The 14,720-nt window shown below is 41.1% G+C and overlaps 1 protein-coding gene across 1 annotated transcript in view; it reads right to left on the bottom strand.

The window, feature by feature from the left end:
* Positions 1 to 9,147: 9,147 nt before the first annotated feature.
* SYTL5 (synaptotagmin like 5) overlaps positions 9,148 to 14,720 on the bottom strand; it is a 77,107-nt gene continuing 71,534 nt past the window's right edge. Inside the window, exons 17-18 of the mRNA XM_015418101.1 lie at positions 13,249 to 13,457; positions 9,148 to 9,581 (exon numbers count right to left, since the gene is read on the bottom strand). Coding sequence (XP_015273587.1) covers positions 9,439 to 9,581; positions 13,249 to 13,457 — 352 coding nt within the window. The 3' untranslated portion in view covers positions 9,148 to 9,438. The remainder of the gene's footprint in view (positions 9,582 to 13,248; positions 13,458 to 14,720) is intronic.

Below are 14,720 nucleotides of genomic sequence, written 5' to 3'. Positions count from 1 at the left end.
TGCTTCCTATGTAAATGTTTTCTTTTCTTTTGACAGATCTTTTATTAATAAAATATTGTTTTGCATAAAGTGATGGTTTTGTCTTTAAGCAATTTGGTGTAGGATAACTGGTTCTTCAAGCTAGAGTTCCAGAGGGTCAGCCATGTCAGTCTGTTCTGGTAAAAATAAACAGGAGTCATGACATCTTAAAGACTAAAAAAAAATTATTCCAGCATAAACTGTTATGAATTAGAGCCTACTTCAGATGCTATGAGTAAGCTAAATATTAGAATTAATGTGAGGGTTTCTTTTCATCAATTGTTTGGAAATTATCTTTCTGTGGGTGGTGCCTCCTCACTCCATTGGCGTCTCCATGTCAAACTGGGTAGTTTCTCTCCAATTACTCCACCAACTAGGGTGGAGAAGGATCAGGTTGTTGCTTCGAATCCCCCACTATAGCTTCAATATGGTGGTGGTTGATAAACATGGTGTGGACAAAGAGCGATATCCTTTCCCAGCTACTCCTGCTGAGCTCTTTACTCTTATTGATAGTTTCCCATTGAGAAAAGATGAGATGAAATTGCAAGCAGAAGATGGCCAGTCCTGTCCCTGATTTTGGATTATAGCTGTCAGTGTGCCAGTACCTTTTGCTGCGTAAATTTATTTCAGGTATTACTGAAAGCATGGAATTATGGAAGTCACAGATGTACAGATATTTCTGATGTGTGTATGGTGTTTAATCTTGTGTTGTGGAGCTTCTTTCTCCTTAACATTTGAATGCCTCTGCATTCATTTTACTCCTTGGAAAGTCTTGTAAAAGTATTGGAGTGGTCTTTTAGTTCTCCAGAAATAATGCTTCCTATGTAAATGTTTTCTTTTCTTTTGACAGATCTTTTATTAATAAAATATTGTTTTGCATAAAGTGATGGTTTTGTCTTTAAGCAATTTGGTGTAGGATAACTGGTTCTTCAAGTTAGAGTTCCAGAGGGTCAGCCATGTCAGTCTGTTCTGGTAAAAATAAACAGGAGTCATGACATCTTAAAGACTAAAAAAAATTTATTCCAGCATAAACTGTTATGAATTAGAGCCTACTTCAGCTGCTATGAGTAAGCTAAATATTAGACTTAATGTGAGGGTTTCTTTTCATCAATTGATTGGAAATATCTTTCTGCGGGTGGTGCCTCCTCACTCCATTGGCGGAGCATGTACGAATTTCTTGTAAAGGCTTTCACTATCCTGAGGAGGAGCTCCACTCTACCCCATTCCCTCAGTTCATGTCTTGACAAGTTTCAAAGGAAGACAGAGCTACCTCTGGTGTAGCCATCTTACAGTACAATTAACTTTACTTTGGAGACCTGTAACTGGAGATATCACAAGCCTGAAGGGCAGAAAAGGATGAGCCCCTACCATCTCCATGTCAAACTGGGTAGTTTCTCTCCAATTACTCCACCAACTAGGGTGGAGAAGGATACTTCCCAGTCCAATGATGAGAAGAAACCATCATGGTAAGTCCAATGATTTGCTTTTCATCAGTAGAGGAAGGCATCTTTGTATGGGAAACTGAACAGTTCTATTATCCTGGATGGGGGAAAACGGAGAGGAGAGGAAATACTGAGGAACTGTCTACATTTTGGAGGTCTCTTCTGTTGCCTTGGCCTAGGCAAATGTGTCTGTATGCCATACCTCACAGAGGTAGAGACTGATGCCCATGTAGCTGCCCTAAAGATTTCAGCAATGGATGCATTAATGAAGAGTTCTGCAGAAGTAGCGGCTGCTCCTGTAGAATGGGAGAGACCTTTGAGGGTAGTGGAATATGTTGAACATCTTAAACCAGAGAAATGCACACTTTGATCAAACCAACTGTGGTAGATAATGACACCTTTTTCCCCATGGGAAATGACAAACAGGGCATCCAAAGTTCAGAAAGGTTGCTGTCCTCTTAATGTAAATGCTTAGGACCCTCAGACATCTAATTTATGCCTTTTACATTCCTTAAAATAGCTGGGATGAAGGAAGATGAATCACCTGATCCCTGTGGAACAAAGAGGAGAGATCAATGTGCAGGGTCAACAAATTGTCCTGAAAAGAACACAGCCCATCCCTGACTAAAATGGTAGCAAGTTCTGAAATCCTTCTGGCTAAAGTTATAGCCACAAGTAAGGCGATAGAATCCTGAGAGGAACTGACCACAGGGGTTCAAATGGAGATTTATGTAGAATTCTCAATACCTTGTGGAGGTCTCATAAGGGAAAACAATGCTTAATGGGAGGGCTAGATAATGCTGCCCTCCTTAGGAAATGCTTCATGTGGCTGTCCTGTGATGGGATGAAGAACCGATGAGAGAACCGCCAGCTGTCTTGGGTACAACAAATAAGATAGAGTGGTTTCCTTCTCCTGTAGTGGTTCTATGGCTTCGATCTTCAGCAGATGGGTGATAGTTTGGAGCATAAACCGATGTCATCCTGGCTTGCTGGATCTTGGGGCAAGCAGAAACCTTTTTTCTTGGGGTGTGTGTCGTGCCTCTGACTGATGGTCTGGAGCACCCACTTGTCTTGGGTGGAATGAAACTAAGTTGGGGTGAAGGCCTGGAGTCAGCCACCTACTGTGGCATCAGGAACTGAAAGATTTCTTTCAGGTCTTCTTGTCCAAAAGGCCCTGATTCATGGAGACAGGCTTGGAGGTGAATCAGAATCTGTTCTAGCCTGCTTATGGAATCTGGAATCTCTATGCTGGAAGGATCCTCTGGAATGGAACTTTGCCTTGCCCTGTTGGATCAGTTGTCATCTTTTTTGGAGTAGGTTGGCATTGCTTTCCTCTTTTCTGTATCCAGTGCTGTATCTGTATCTTCATCCAGTGCTGTGTCCCTGAAGAATTTCTCGTCCTGGTAAGGGACAATGGATAGGCTGTTCTTGGCGAGGTGACCCACCTTCCAGTGTTTCATCCATATGTTATGCTGAATGACAATCTTGGAGGCCAAATTATGAGCAGATAATCACATGGCATCCAGACGGCTCTCTGCAAAGAATGTAGAAGCTCTCCTGATTTTAAGAAGGTTTTGTTTGAGCCTGACTGGGTCAGGAGCTGGATCCTGGAACAGTTCTTCTGTTTAGAGGTCCAAGAGGCGAGATGCCCCATCAGTGATGCTAGGGGGAGAAGGAAAGGAAGAGCCACCCTCCAAAGATAAATGAAGCCCATCACTGCCCCCTCCCTTGCCTTGGGGATCTCTTCCCAGAGCTGAGGAAAGTAGGGGGAGAAGCACCCTCTCAGTGCTGTACTTGCGGGGTCCTCCTGGCCTTGTGTAATAGAAGGCCCCGCTCGGATGAACTGTGGGTGGCTCTGTCGATAGGCCCCGTCTGCCACTTCAGAGTGAGAGAGGCCCTGCTGATCACTCCCTGTGCATGCTGGTGCTTCAGCAGAGGAAAGGGGAACAGCAGCTGAAGAAGTGGCTGTCCTAATGCAGCAGCTTGGTATCAGTCATTCCTGTGGGACACTGTGACCATTTTTTCTTCTTTGTCCCTGCTGCCACTCCAAACCAAATGGGCCCTGGCCCACCAAAGCCACAAAAGGCTGCCCCCTTCCAGGGGAGCCCTTGGATCCCCAGCTCAGGCTAGAGGAAGAATTTTTAGTCTGTTTCAGTCAGAGATTTCTGACCATGCTTTGAGCAAGACTCTCAGAAAAAGATTTACAAGCCTTGCAAGCTAAGGCCTTTGGAAACTGTGGACTATTACTTGGAATATCTCCTGTTTCAGTCACCATAACTGAGCATCTTCAGCTCATACACGTTGCTCTGGACTTACGCAGCCCTCTGATACATTCCATGATTTTGAAGTGCAGGTGTTGCTCTGCCCAAGCCAGAAGGCAACTTATCTGCTACAGGGACCAAAGCCTGATGATGTCCTACCTGTTGCCACTTATTCTTATTAGAATATGTTTCTGTTGCATTCTGAGAAGTAAAGCCAATGTTCCAGTTCTATACCCTAAAACTGATTAAATAAATCAGCAGTGATCCCTATGCATACACCTACAGAATAATGCTTTGTCTCTATATGAGTCACAGCTCCTTCCAGTCAGTGCCTGGCAACTAATTCTGCCATGTCTTCGCACTGATCATTCAATTACTTCCTCTGCAGAAATGCAATGTGTAACTTCTGGCCTCTGAGAAGGCACAATTAGTATAGTGACTCATGCAGGAATACAAGGGGAAGAAGTTCCTATCCTTAGACATTCAAACATTTTTGCATGCAAGAATGCTGTGTGTACATTCAGTTTTAATACTGGAAACACAGTGGGTCTCAGCAATGAGAAGTCTGGGAAATAATGACTTGAGAGCTTTTACTTTAAAAAAATACTGATTGCAAAAGGATTGAAACTTGTAACATGGCTAAAGATTTTAATTGTACACAAAATAAGACTTAACTTTACAATTATAAGGAGCCTTCTCCCACAGTCCACAAATCTGAATGTACAAATACAGAAGGGAAAAACAGTAGCGACCTTGAGTGGGAAAAGATGATTTTTGGCAGGGTATAACATAAAGTAGTCCCATATATCATTTGTTACTGTTCACGTCCAGCATACATATTCCAAATGAGATAGTCATGACAAATAACTTTTAACTGGAATAAATACAATAGAAAGACATCTAATTATTGTTAGCAAATACAACAAAGCATATCTGCTGATAAAAATATCAGTAAAGTACACAAGTGTCTTAATCTGCTGCTCCAGTCATCTGAAGACAAACCAATTAAATTTCCCAGGGCAGTTATTAAAACATGCAGTTCGTGTAATTTATTGCCACAAATGAATTGTGCTAGTCAACCTCTAAAATGAATAGTTGTGGGGGAAGGAAACAATCCCTTTTCTTTGCAAGTTGAAACCTGCTTGTCATTACCAGATGGGCGACTACTGATAGTTAATCTATATTGTGCCAAAGAGCAAATTACATGTAAAGGTAAAGGTTCCCTTGCTCGAAAGCCAGTCGAGTTCGACTCTAGGGTTGCGGTGCTCATCTCCGTTTCAAAGCCGAAGACCCAGCGCTGTCTGAAGATGTTTCCGTGGTCATGTGGCCGGCATGACTAAACACCAAGGCGCACGGAACGCTGTTACCTTCCCACTTGCAATTTCTTGCTTTCGAACCGCTAGGTTGGCAGGAGCTGGAACTAGAGATGGGAGCTCACTCCATCATGTGGCACACTCGGGTTTCGAACTGCTGAACTACCGACCTTCCACAACCTGCAGTTCAGCGTCTCAACCACCTGAGCCACCACAGCTCCTTAAATTACATGTACAAGTCACAAAATAGCATCCCCATAGATAAAGGCATCCCCATGGCAATTGAGTATGGCTCAACAGTCTGTCAAGTGTTACAGAAGTCACTGTCACTTATCTGTTGGAATTTGCAGGATCTACCTTTTTAAATTCCAGATGTCTATATCATTGCAAGAGAAAAAAGTAGAGAAGGAAACAGGACATAATTTTTCTGTTCACCAGATTTGCTCTGAGGGGCTGTTTTGGTGTTGGTCAGTTTTCAGATCACACAATGATGCTCCCAAATTTAAGGATTTATTATTAGATTGGTTTCTTCTGTCTTTAGACTTTTAAAACAAAACTTATTTCATTACTTATAGATGACAAATCTATAAACAGGGGAGAAAAAACCCTAAACCTTTGTGGTTAAATGCTAATGGGTATTTTAGTTTAGTCTCTTGTGCTATTTGAAATAAATATTGTCCTGTAGTCTGGTTATGTAGCAGTACGCAGATGTGAACATTTCTGAGATTTCCACAGTGTTTGGCTCTACTTGTCTATGTCCACAGTTCATATGGTTAATTCAGTCTTCAACTTCAGGGTTGAATAAGAAACATGAAGATTTTTAACCCTGACCTTAATTGCTCTACATCCTGGTTAGTTAAATGAGCGCACAATATATAATGACTCACAATCACAAGCAAAGTAACTGGAATAATCTGAAAAAGAAAAAAATGCAACTATTTACTGTGAGACGTCATTTGTTTCAACTGGGATAAACCAAACAAATTTTCACACATGTTGTTACCGCAAACGTATATCCACACAATACTCATAATACCTATCCTTTCATGTAGCTGCATCAATTTTCATGAAATATCAAGGCCATTTTATTATGAGAAACACTAGGAGTTAACATAAATAAAGAAAAGGAAATTTTGTACATTGAAATGGACCTAAGCTGCCATCATCATTCTGGGGAATTTCAGACAGGCGATAGATTCCGGAAGGGAACCGGTTCTCAAACGGCTTCTGGTCTGTCATTTCAGACAGACCCCGTTTGAGAACCGGTTCCCTTCCGGAATCTATTTGCCATTTCATACATAAAAGCTTCAGTCCCGTTTAGGAACCAGGACTGTGAAATGCAAAACTGAATTTGCTTATATACAGGCATGGAAGGTTTGTATATTTTTGGCTGAGTTACTGCTTAATTTGTACTTGTGGATAATCCAATATGGGCACACGCAAAAACAAAATATATCCTCTTACCACTGAGTGAATTTTACAAATCCATAGAAGACTGGATAATAATATAATATGAAGTCTTTGCCAAAAGACAAATATATCCTCTTACCACTGAGTGAATTTCACAAATTCATAGAAGACTGGGTAATAATAATAATAATAATATGAAGTTTTTGCCAAAAGACTTGTATGGTTACATTAAACCTGATTTCCTAAAACATAATTGTTTCATCATGAATATCTGCACTGTATTTTGTTTTTCACTGTTAATATTTTGGCTTTGATATTTATTGCTTCATAATGTTTCAAACAATTTTCACATAAATTTAAAAAAATGGCTTGATGGAGCTGTGAAAATGCACTATTTGATATATGCTACAGTTAAAAAATATGCACCTGATTTATATTTTAAGAGTATATAGTACCTACTGCTCTTGACACTGACTACCTTAATGAATATGTTGAGCCAATACACAGTTGTCTCAAAGATCCCTGGACTAGCTAACAATCAGCTGATTTGATGTTTATATAGCTATGAAAGATATGCTCCCATCTCATGCTTCAAGTGTTTTTGTATCTTTAGGCAAGTCTTTTTTTTTCTTTCAAGAAAGTAAAGGAAATGTGAGTTCTTAAGGATTTTAAAAAATACAAACCAATCATTTTAAAATCAAATCAGTTTAGTAAGGAATTTACAACTCACAATTCTTATAATATATTTACATGGGAGTGGGGTAGCTCAGCATTATAGCAAGTTTTGTATGCAGACGGTCCCAGGACTGATACCTGGTATCTCCAATTTTTTAAAAAGGAGAGCTGGGAAAGATACCTGCATCAAACCAAAGAGAGCCACTGCCAGCTGGAGTAAGCAATACTGAGCTCTTAGATGGACCAGTGGTCTGATTCGGTATACAGTAGCTTCACATCCAAGTTTCACAAATATGAATAGCATCCTAGATCTTAACTATAACACTGTTTGCTTTCGGTTTAAAAGTCCAGTGATTTGGGCACTGTATCTAGCAAGAGGTACAGGGCAATACAACCCTTGCCCAAGAGCCAATGTTTATTTGTGACTGATGCAGCTTGGTCTGACACAGGAACCATTTCTGCCAACTCTGTAGAAATGTGGCTCATTGGTATGTTGGTGCTTTAGGGGCAGAGATCAGATTGAATGCTGCCATTCTTATCCTCTAGTACATTTACACGAGATGCTGCCATGCTGTACCATTCGAATCCCTCAGGCAGTGTCCTATCTCAAATTACTCAAGAGGATTAGTGCATGTGCATCTTTTGAATCCTAAAGCCAAGCAGCAGCAGCATGGGGAACAGGATTAATTCTTTAAACTTATATGAAACATATAAAAAGATGCCAGGTATATGAAAAAGATGCCAGGTATAGCAAGACTGTAAATCAGATTTTAATGTCTCAGCTCTCAATTTCCAGTGCTATAAAAACAATGACTAAGGAAAGGGATGGCAGTGATAACAGATATTCATAGCATTACAGTTTTCAGATACTTAAAAGAACGAGAGGAAGAATTTTGTGGGGACAATTGTTTACTCCCACAGATTCTCGCATCCACAGCAGGAAAATAGATTTAGGTTACATACTAGAAGGAATCCTAACTTAGCAGCTTAGCTCTCTCGCATCCACAGCAGGAAAATAGATTTAGATTAAATACTAGAAGGAATCCTAACTATTAGTGCAGCTTAGCTCCCTCATGTGGTTGTAGAATCTCCATCCTTGGCACCAGTAGCCTAACCTAGAGCAGATTATCTATTTCCAGTTCCAAATATGAAGATGGTATCTTCAAGTAATGGAAAGAACTACCTTGAGAGTGCACTATTAGACAACAGAAGGGCCCATTTTGCATCTAGGATTTGCTCTGTTGTTTTACCAAACCGACAGTGCAACAGAAAAAGATGCGGCTCAAAACTATATTCGAATACCCCAGGTCAACGCTGTACTGACTGCAGAGTCACCCCCTGAATGGCCATAAAATGGCCATAAATCTATGCAGACAATACCATAAAACTGAGAGATCAAAGGAAGTTAAACTAGCAAGTAGTGTGAGGCTACCATAAAATCCAACAATCAAAGGAAGTGAAAGTGGCATGCAATGTAGAGGGGAATCTCTGTTCCAATGTGGGTTTGATAAAACAGCGGAGCAAATGCTAGAGGGCCAATGACAACTATTTCCTGAAGGTTCCCCCCCACACACACTGGTGCCCTCATTGCTTGGAACTTTCCAACCTGCACTTTTACATGAAGTGCTAAAATACAAGGGGGGTGCACTCTTGTTAAGATTTATGGGACTCTTCTCCCTTACACGGCATTAATATCTGCTGGTCTCAAGCTCCCACACAGCAGTTCTTTTATCAGAGTGAGGAACTGAAGATCCTTGACTTGCTTTATTACCAAACGCACTATAGGGAACCATTCATGGAAATTAGCATCTGAGTTGTACGCAGGAAGTAGATAGAAGTAATCATTTTTACAGCTTGCTTACAACCTGAATCTTTCTATTCTTATTCCAGTTATTCAGCTTCTTTGAAAGGTGCTTACACTGAATGAACCTGCACAGTTATTCAGCTTTTTGAACTTTTTTATTCATCACTGCTTTTCTATGACAATATAAAATATGTATTTTTTTAATGTTATCAAAGGATGTGCTTTAATTGTGCTCTGTGGAGATAAGTCTTGAAGGTAATTTTCACCAGTATCACTGGTGTTTCAGATAAACAAGGTATAGCAGTGATAAGAATGCAGATCTAGGAAAGTGCAGAATGCATTTATAATCCATTCCTGGAAATTTAAAGTCCAAACTGAAGAAGAGTGTTTGTCTTCTCCATTCTTACATGTGCAAACTCTAACTGAAGGAGCTCCACTGCAGGACAGACTCCATTTTATCATACTGTAATCATACCAGTAATGTATTTGGAGTCATTCTTGGATAAACAGTACTCTTAGATCCTGCGTTTTCCCATGCTGGATCTCAGCATCAGTGTACCTTCCACAAAATCTCCAGGGCTGTCAATCATCCTTTGCCAAAGAAGCTGTTCCTCCCCGTGAGAATCCATCCAGTCAACTTCCTTACTATTGCTCAAACCTGGAAAGTGCAATATATATTATTTGTTGCAGTCAGAAAGACACTTTTTAAAAAATCTACGCCATGTATTCTGTGCTATAGCCTGTGGAAACTGGGGTTTTATGCAAGGGGAAAAGGCACTGTATTGAAAAATATACTTCATTTAAAAAAATCAAAATGAATTATTTTAAAAATAATAGAAAGGTTATGAAAATGCTGTATGCACACATTCAATGGAGTAATCCTACTTTTCAAGTGATTCTACTTTTCAATTAATGAAAAATTTAATAAAGATTTGAACAATCAGTGAGAGAAACATTGAGATACTGCTGTAACACACTGTATGTCCTGTTAAAAACAAGATATCTGCAGTAGGCAATTTACTAACCAAGATCTGACCCCCAACCAAACTCCATTAACAAACAACAGGAGCATTTGGAATCATTCCAATCTGACCATTTTTATAATGCTACACTGTCTAGTTTCACTTTCCAAGGCAGCAAAAGGAGAGAGTTACTGAAGAGATTTGAATTTATCAGTGGCCATATCCAGTGAGACCAGTTAGCCCATCTTCTGAACAAACAGGATTGTCCCAGTTAGCTTTCTGTGTGCACAGCATTTTTATAGACTCACAGTCATTGCACTGTCTTAGACGTTGAGAAAATTTTCTGACTTCTATCTATATATATAAAAGAAAGCCCTCTCACCATAAAATCAACGCCCAGGCCAAACTCCTGGACCTAGGAACACAAAATTTGGGAAGAGCACTCCTACCATGATGTAGGTGCTTACTAAGAAGGGATTTTTAGAAATTTGACCCCTAAGGGGGTTAAAAGAGGTAAAATGTGCTCCCACCATTGCTTCCTATGTGGCTACCAGGCTGCTACCTCCTTGCACCTCCCACTCTCTGATTGGTCAGCTGTAGAGCTCAGTGTTCTGAGGTTTTTAAAAAAACAGTTACAGGGGACTGCAGAGAGCTAATGACAGTTGAAGAAATCAGGAATGGCCAACAACCACCTGTAAGGTGCAGCAATGCTGCTGGCACAGCCTCTCTAGTGGCTTCAAACACGCTCCCCCCACCTCATAAACCTGACAGGTGGCTGTCTGTCAGGTGCAGCAGTGGGTGCAGGGTGCTTAAAACAATCAGGGAGCCTGCCCCAGCAGTAATGCCTTAGCAATCATGCCACCCCAGCCTCCACAATTGCTTGCAATACCCCTCTCCCTCCTACACCACATAGGCGATTGTCCATCAGGTGCAGGAACAAGGGCAGAGAATTGAAAGCCATCGGGGAGGCTGCCCAAGCAGCAGCATCTTAGCAATCCTGCTGGCACAGCCTCCCTAATGCCTTCAAACACGCTACCCCTCCTACACCTGACAGACAACTGCCTGTCAAGGGTTGGAAGGGACATTGAGGGAGGCCACCCGAGCAGGATCACCTTAGCGATGCTGCTGGCACAGCTTAGCCACAATCCCACCCACTATGGAGATATAACCCAAATTTGTAGAAAAATGCTTTCCTGTATTAGGTTATTTAACTTCTCACAATGTGGGTTCTAGAAAATTGGTTCATATGAACTTGCTTAATATCTGATTGCACAGATGTTGTTTTGAATACATAGTTAAGTCCCACTTCTTAAATGTAACATAAATGGGAAGTTTTTTGTAAAAAGGGGGGTATGCCCTTCACCCCCCCCCAAAAAAATTTCAATGCCCAGGCCAAACCCCTTCACCAAGAAACCCAAAATAAGGGGAGTGCATTCCTACCATGATGTCAACCCCCACTACAACGAGATTTCTGAGAAACACAACCCGTAAGGGGGTAAAAAAGGGGCAAAATGTGTTCCCCCAATTGTTTTTCATGTGCCTGGCAGGCTGCTGCCTCCCCCCCCCCATTGGTCAACTGTGTAGCTCAGAGTTCTGAGGTAAAAACCTGCCTGCTTTGCACCCACCTGCTTCTGATTGCTCAGCTGTGGATCTCAATGTTCTGAGATAAAAACACATCCCTTAATGCCTGGCCTCAGTAGTGAGGACCCTACCAGAACCAACAGCCAGAATTTACCCTGATATTGCCATTCTGACCCCCAGGAACGACAGAGCTACCATCATTAATAAAACTCTACTTAACTCCTTCAAGGGAGCAGAAATGGTGTACAGATCTGTGGACTCGGTGGTGTAAATGGATGACATGGTCCACTACCCTGTAGAGTTTCTCAACACCCTCAACCCTCCTGGTTTCCCAGCCCACAAGCTTCTCCTCAGAGTGGGGGCTCCAGTGATACTGCTGCAGAACTTCAACCCTCCCAAACTCTGCAGTGGCACCAGATTGCAAGTGAAAGCCCTGCACGGGAACATCATCAAGGCCACACTGCTCACCGGCAGTGCTTGAGGAGAATCAGTGCTCATACCTTGCATAGCTTGCATACCACTCATACCATCAGCAAAACCCCTTCGAGTTCAAGAGGCTGCAGTTTTCCCTCAAGGTCTGCTTTGCTATGACCATCAACAAGTCCCAAGGCCAGACACTTAAGATGGCAGGAATTGACTTAACAGAGATGACTACTTCTCACATGGACAGTTCTATGTGGCCTGCTCCCGAGTGAGCTCACCTAGCAGCTTGGTGATCCTAGCACCTGAGGGCATAACCACCAATGTGGTCTACAGAGAGGTCCCTCAGTCAAGAAAAAACACAGTGTGTATGTCTCACTTCATTTTTTACACTACAGTCTTCTCCATTAGAATTCCTACAACAAATGTTACACTTCAAACTTCACATAATCAGTATTATAACTGGATTTACGGAACTTAAATACCATAGCAAAGCACAGGTATCAGGCTAGTAATCTATAAGTATGGGTCTTATTTGTGTGAATGATCACATTTTCAGGGGTTATGCCCACCTGCTCTTCATCTAGGACAAAGGTTTTGACTGTACACATAAGACAGGGCAGACTGGTTCCAAGCCATAGAGGACTTCAACAGCTGAGAATGTTTGCCTCACTCTGAAACCAGGCATTATGAACTGCTGAAGTACTCTGTGCAAAAGGGCTACAGTACATTCAATGACATCTCTAGTTCTAACTCCCCACCCCACTCTATAGGGGGAGGTAAGAGATTCTATCAGATAAGTCACTGTTATCCTGCAAAGGAACAACACCATGAAACTGCTGAATTAGAATTCATTAGTAAATTTAAGACTATCGCCTCAACAAGGACTTCAGATTTCTCATTCACTAGAGCTGCTAGTATCATCTATATCTCCACTCTTTACAGATGTTCAACTATACTTCCCTAACCTCCTATACTGTCTGCTTATCATGTCTCATTCTCATTTTTCTAGACTAGATTTTAATCCTACTTTGCTTAGAATGGTCCTTAGCCACTCTGAGTCAACTGATTACTCTTTGATTGCACCATGTTTGATGATACTACATTCTCTCTGTAACATTTCCCTTTCCTCATCCCACCTTTCTGTTAATATAAACATATTGTTTTAAAGGATGTTAAGACATGATAGTTCTGATGAGGTGAGCCACATCTCACAAAAAGCTCATGCTGCTGGAATAAAATCTCTGTTAGTATCAGAGGTGCCATTCATCTCCAGTTTTGCTTTGCCGCTACTGACTAACACAGTTGCCCATCTGGAATTATGCCTATCTAGTTCACAGCTATTTAAATTACCCCTCTTACCACTTCCAGTGCTCAGACGAACGCCTCCCAGGAAGATATTGCTGGCAAGGGATTCTTTGTCCCAGACAGTCAGCTCTACACAGACATTGTGTATATCTCTGGGATTCAAACCACCGAAAGTAAAGGTGTGGTTCCAGTGGGGATTCACACTCTTTTTAATCACAGGAGTTTTGTGTTTTGATGCTTTATTGTTGTCTGGGAGCAGGTACCTGAAACAGAGTTAAAAAAAGAAAACAAGGTGGCATAATGGGTTGGTTTTGCATCTTGCAAATGTATAAAGGCCCAGCTGAGGATACAACCACTGCACAGTATTATGAGGCAAGTTTATCTTCTGAGAATATTAAGAGAAGGTTAATACAGAATGGGAGAAAGACAATATTACACATCTTATCAGCAATGAACAACTATTGCCATTGTATACAGGCAAGGCCTTAAAAAACAAAGCAAGCTGGTCACTAAGTCTTTTGCCTAACAGATGAAGCTAGGACTACCGTACTAATATTACCCAAGAAATTGCAGAGTTGGGAAATGATCAAAGCTAAATCAAGGCCAAGAATCACACGTATCTTGATTTAACTGTATCACTGTTAGGGTTTTTCACTGAATGGGTTGCTCTCTGTATTCTACTAATAAAGATATAACCTTCCACATTTGATGTGGTATGTATTTTGTGTCGAGCTATCTTTGTACAATATATGAGTATAAAACTTCCCAAGAGAAGTCACTGTTGGGGTCTCAGCTGGCAATATACAAATATACAGTGGGGAATTATGCTCCTCACATCCATACAAACATGACAGCGCAACCATTTGGTATAGATTCAATTTCCTTTGCAAAACTGATTGGATAGTAGGAGACCCACTATAATTCAGCCTTGATAGCTTGCACTGTACACAATAAATGTTTTCTCTATATTGGCAACACAAAGAAAAGTCTAAATATTACAGATCCTGATGTTAGCAACAGTTACAATTTGACTGTGTTCAGTCTGCTATAACAGAAGGGAGACCATGACAGACAATAGCGTTTCCATTAAAAGTGACAGTCTTGCCCAAACAAGTGAGCAAAAAGATTCTACAAGTCTAGCAAAATGAATGCAAGTTGACAGCAAAGGAGTTGAAAGATTACTAAATATAAACAGATTGAAGAGAAGCTGAAGAAAGTCTTTGCAAAATCTTTTGCTATGGAGGATGTTGGAGAAAGATGCAGTTCTTTATTGCCCCCCACCAGTCTTTCCAAGGCTTGAAGGAATAGATCATGCCCGTTGCTTACCACTATCATACAAATGTTGTATTAATCTTTAGATTCAATGAACAAATCATAATGTCTATGCGGTGTAGTAGTTTGAGCTCCGGACTAGAACTGGGATGATCCGGGGTTCAAATCTACAACTAGCCTTGGACAGTCCTCCTCCCTCAGCCCAATCTATCTCTGAGGGGTGGCATGAGGATAAAATGTTGTGTGGAGGAAAG

This window comes from Gekko japonicus, unplaced genomic scaffold (assembly GCF_001447785.1).
Source record: "Gekko japonicus isolate JY-2015 unplaced genomic scaffold, Gekko_japonicus_V1.1 scaffold1437, whole genome shotgun sequence".
NCBI classification, from domain to species: domain Eukaryota; kingdom Metazoa; phylum Chordata; class Lepidosauria; order Squamata; family Gekkonidae; genus Gekko; species Gekko japonicus.
Note: the sequence above shows the minus strand (reverse complement) of the source record. Positions and strands in the feature narration are given on the sequence as shown.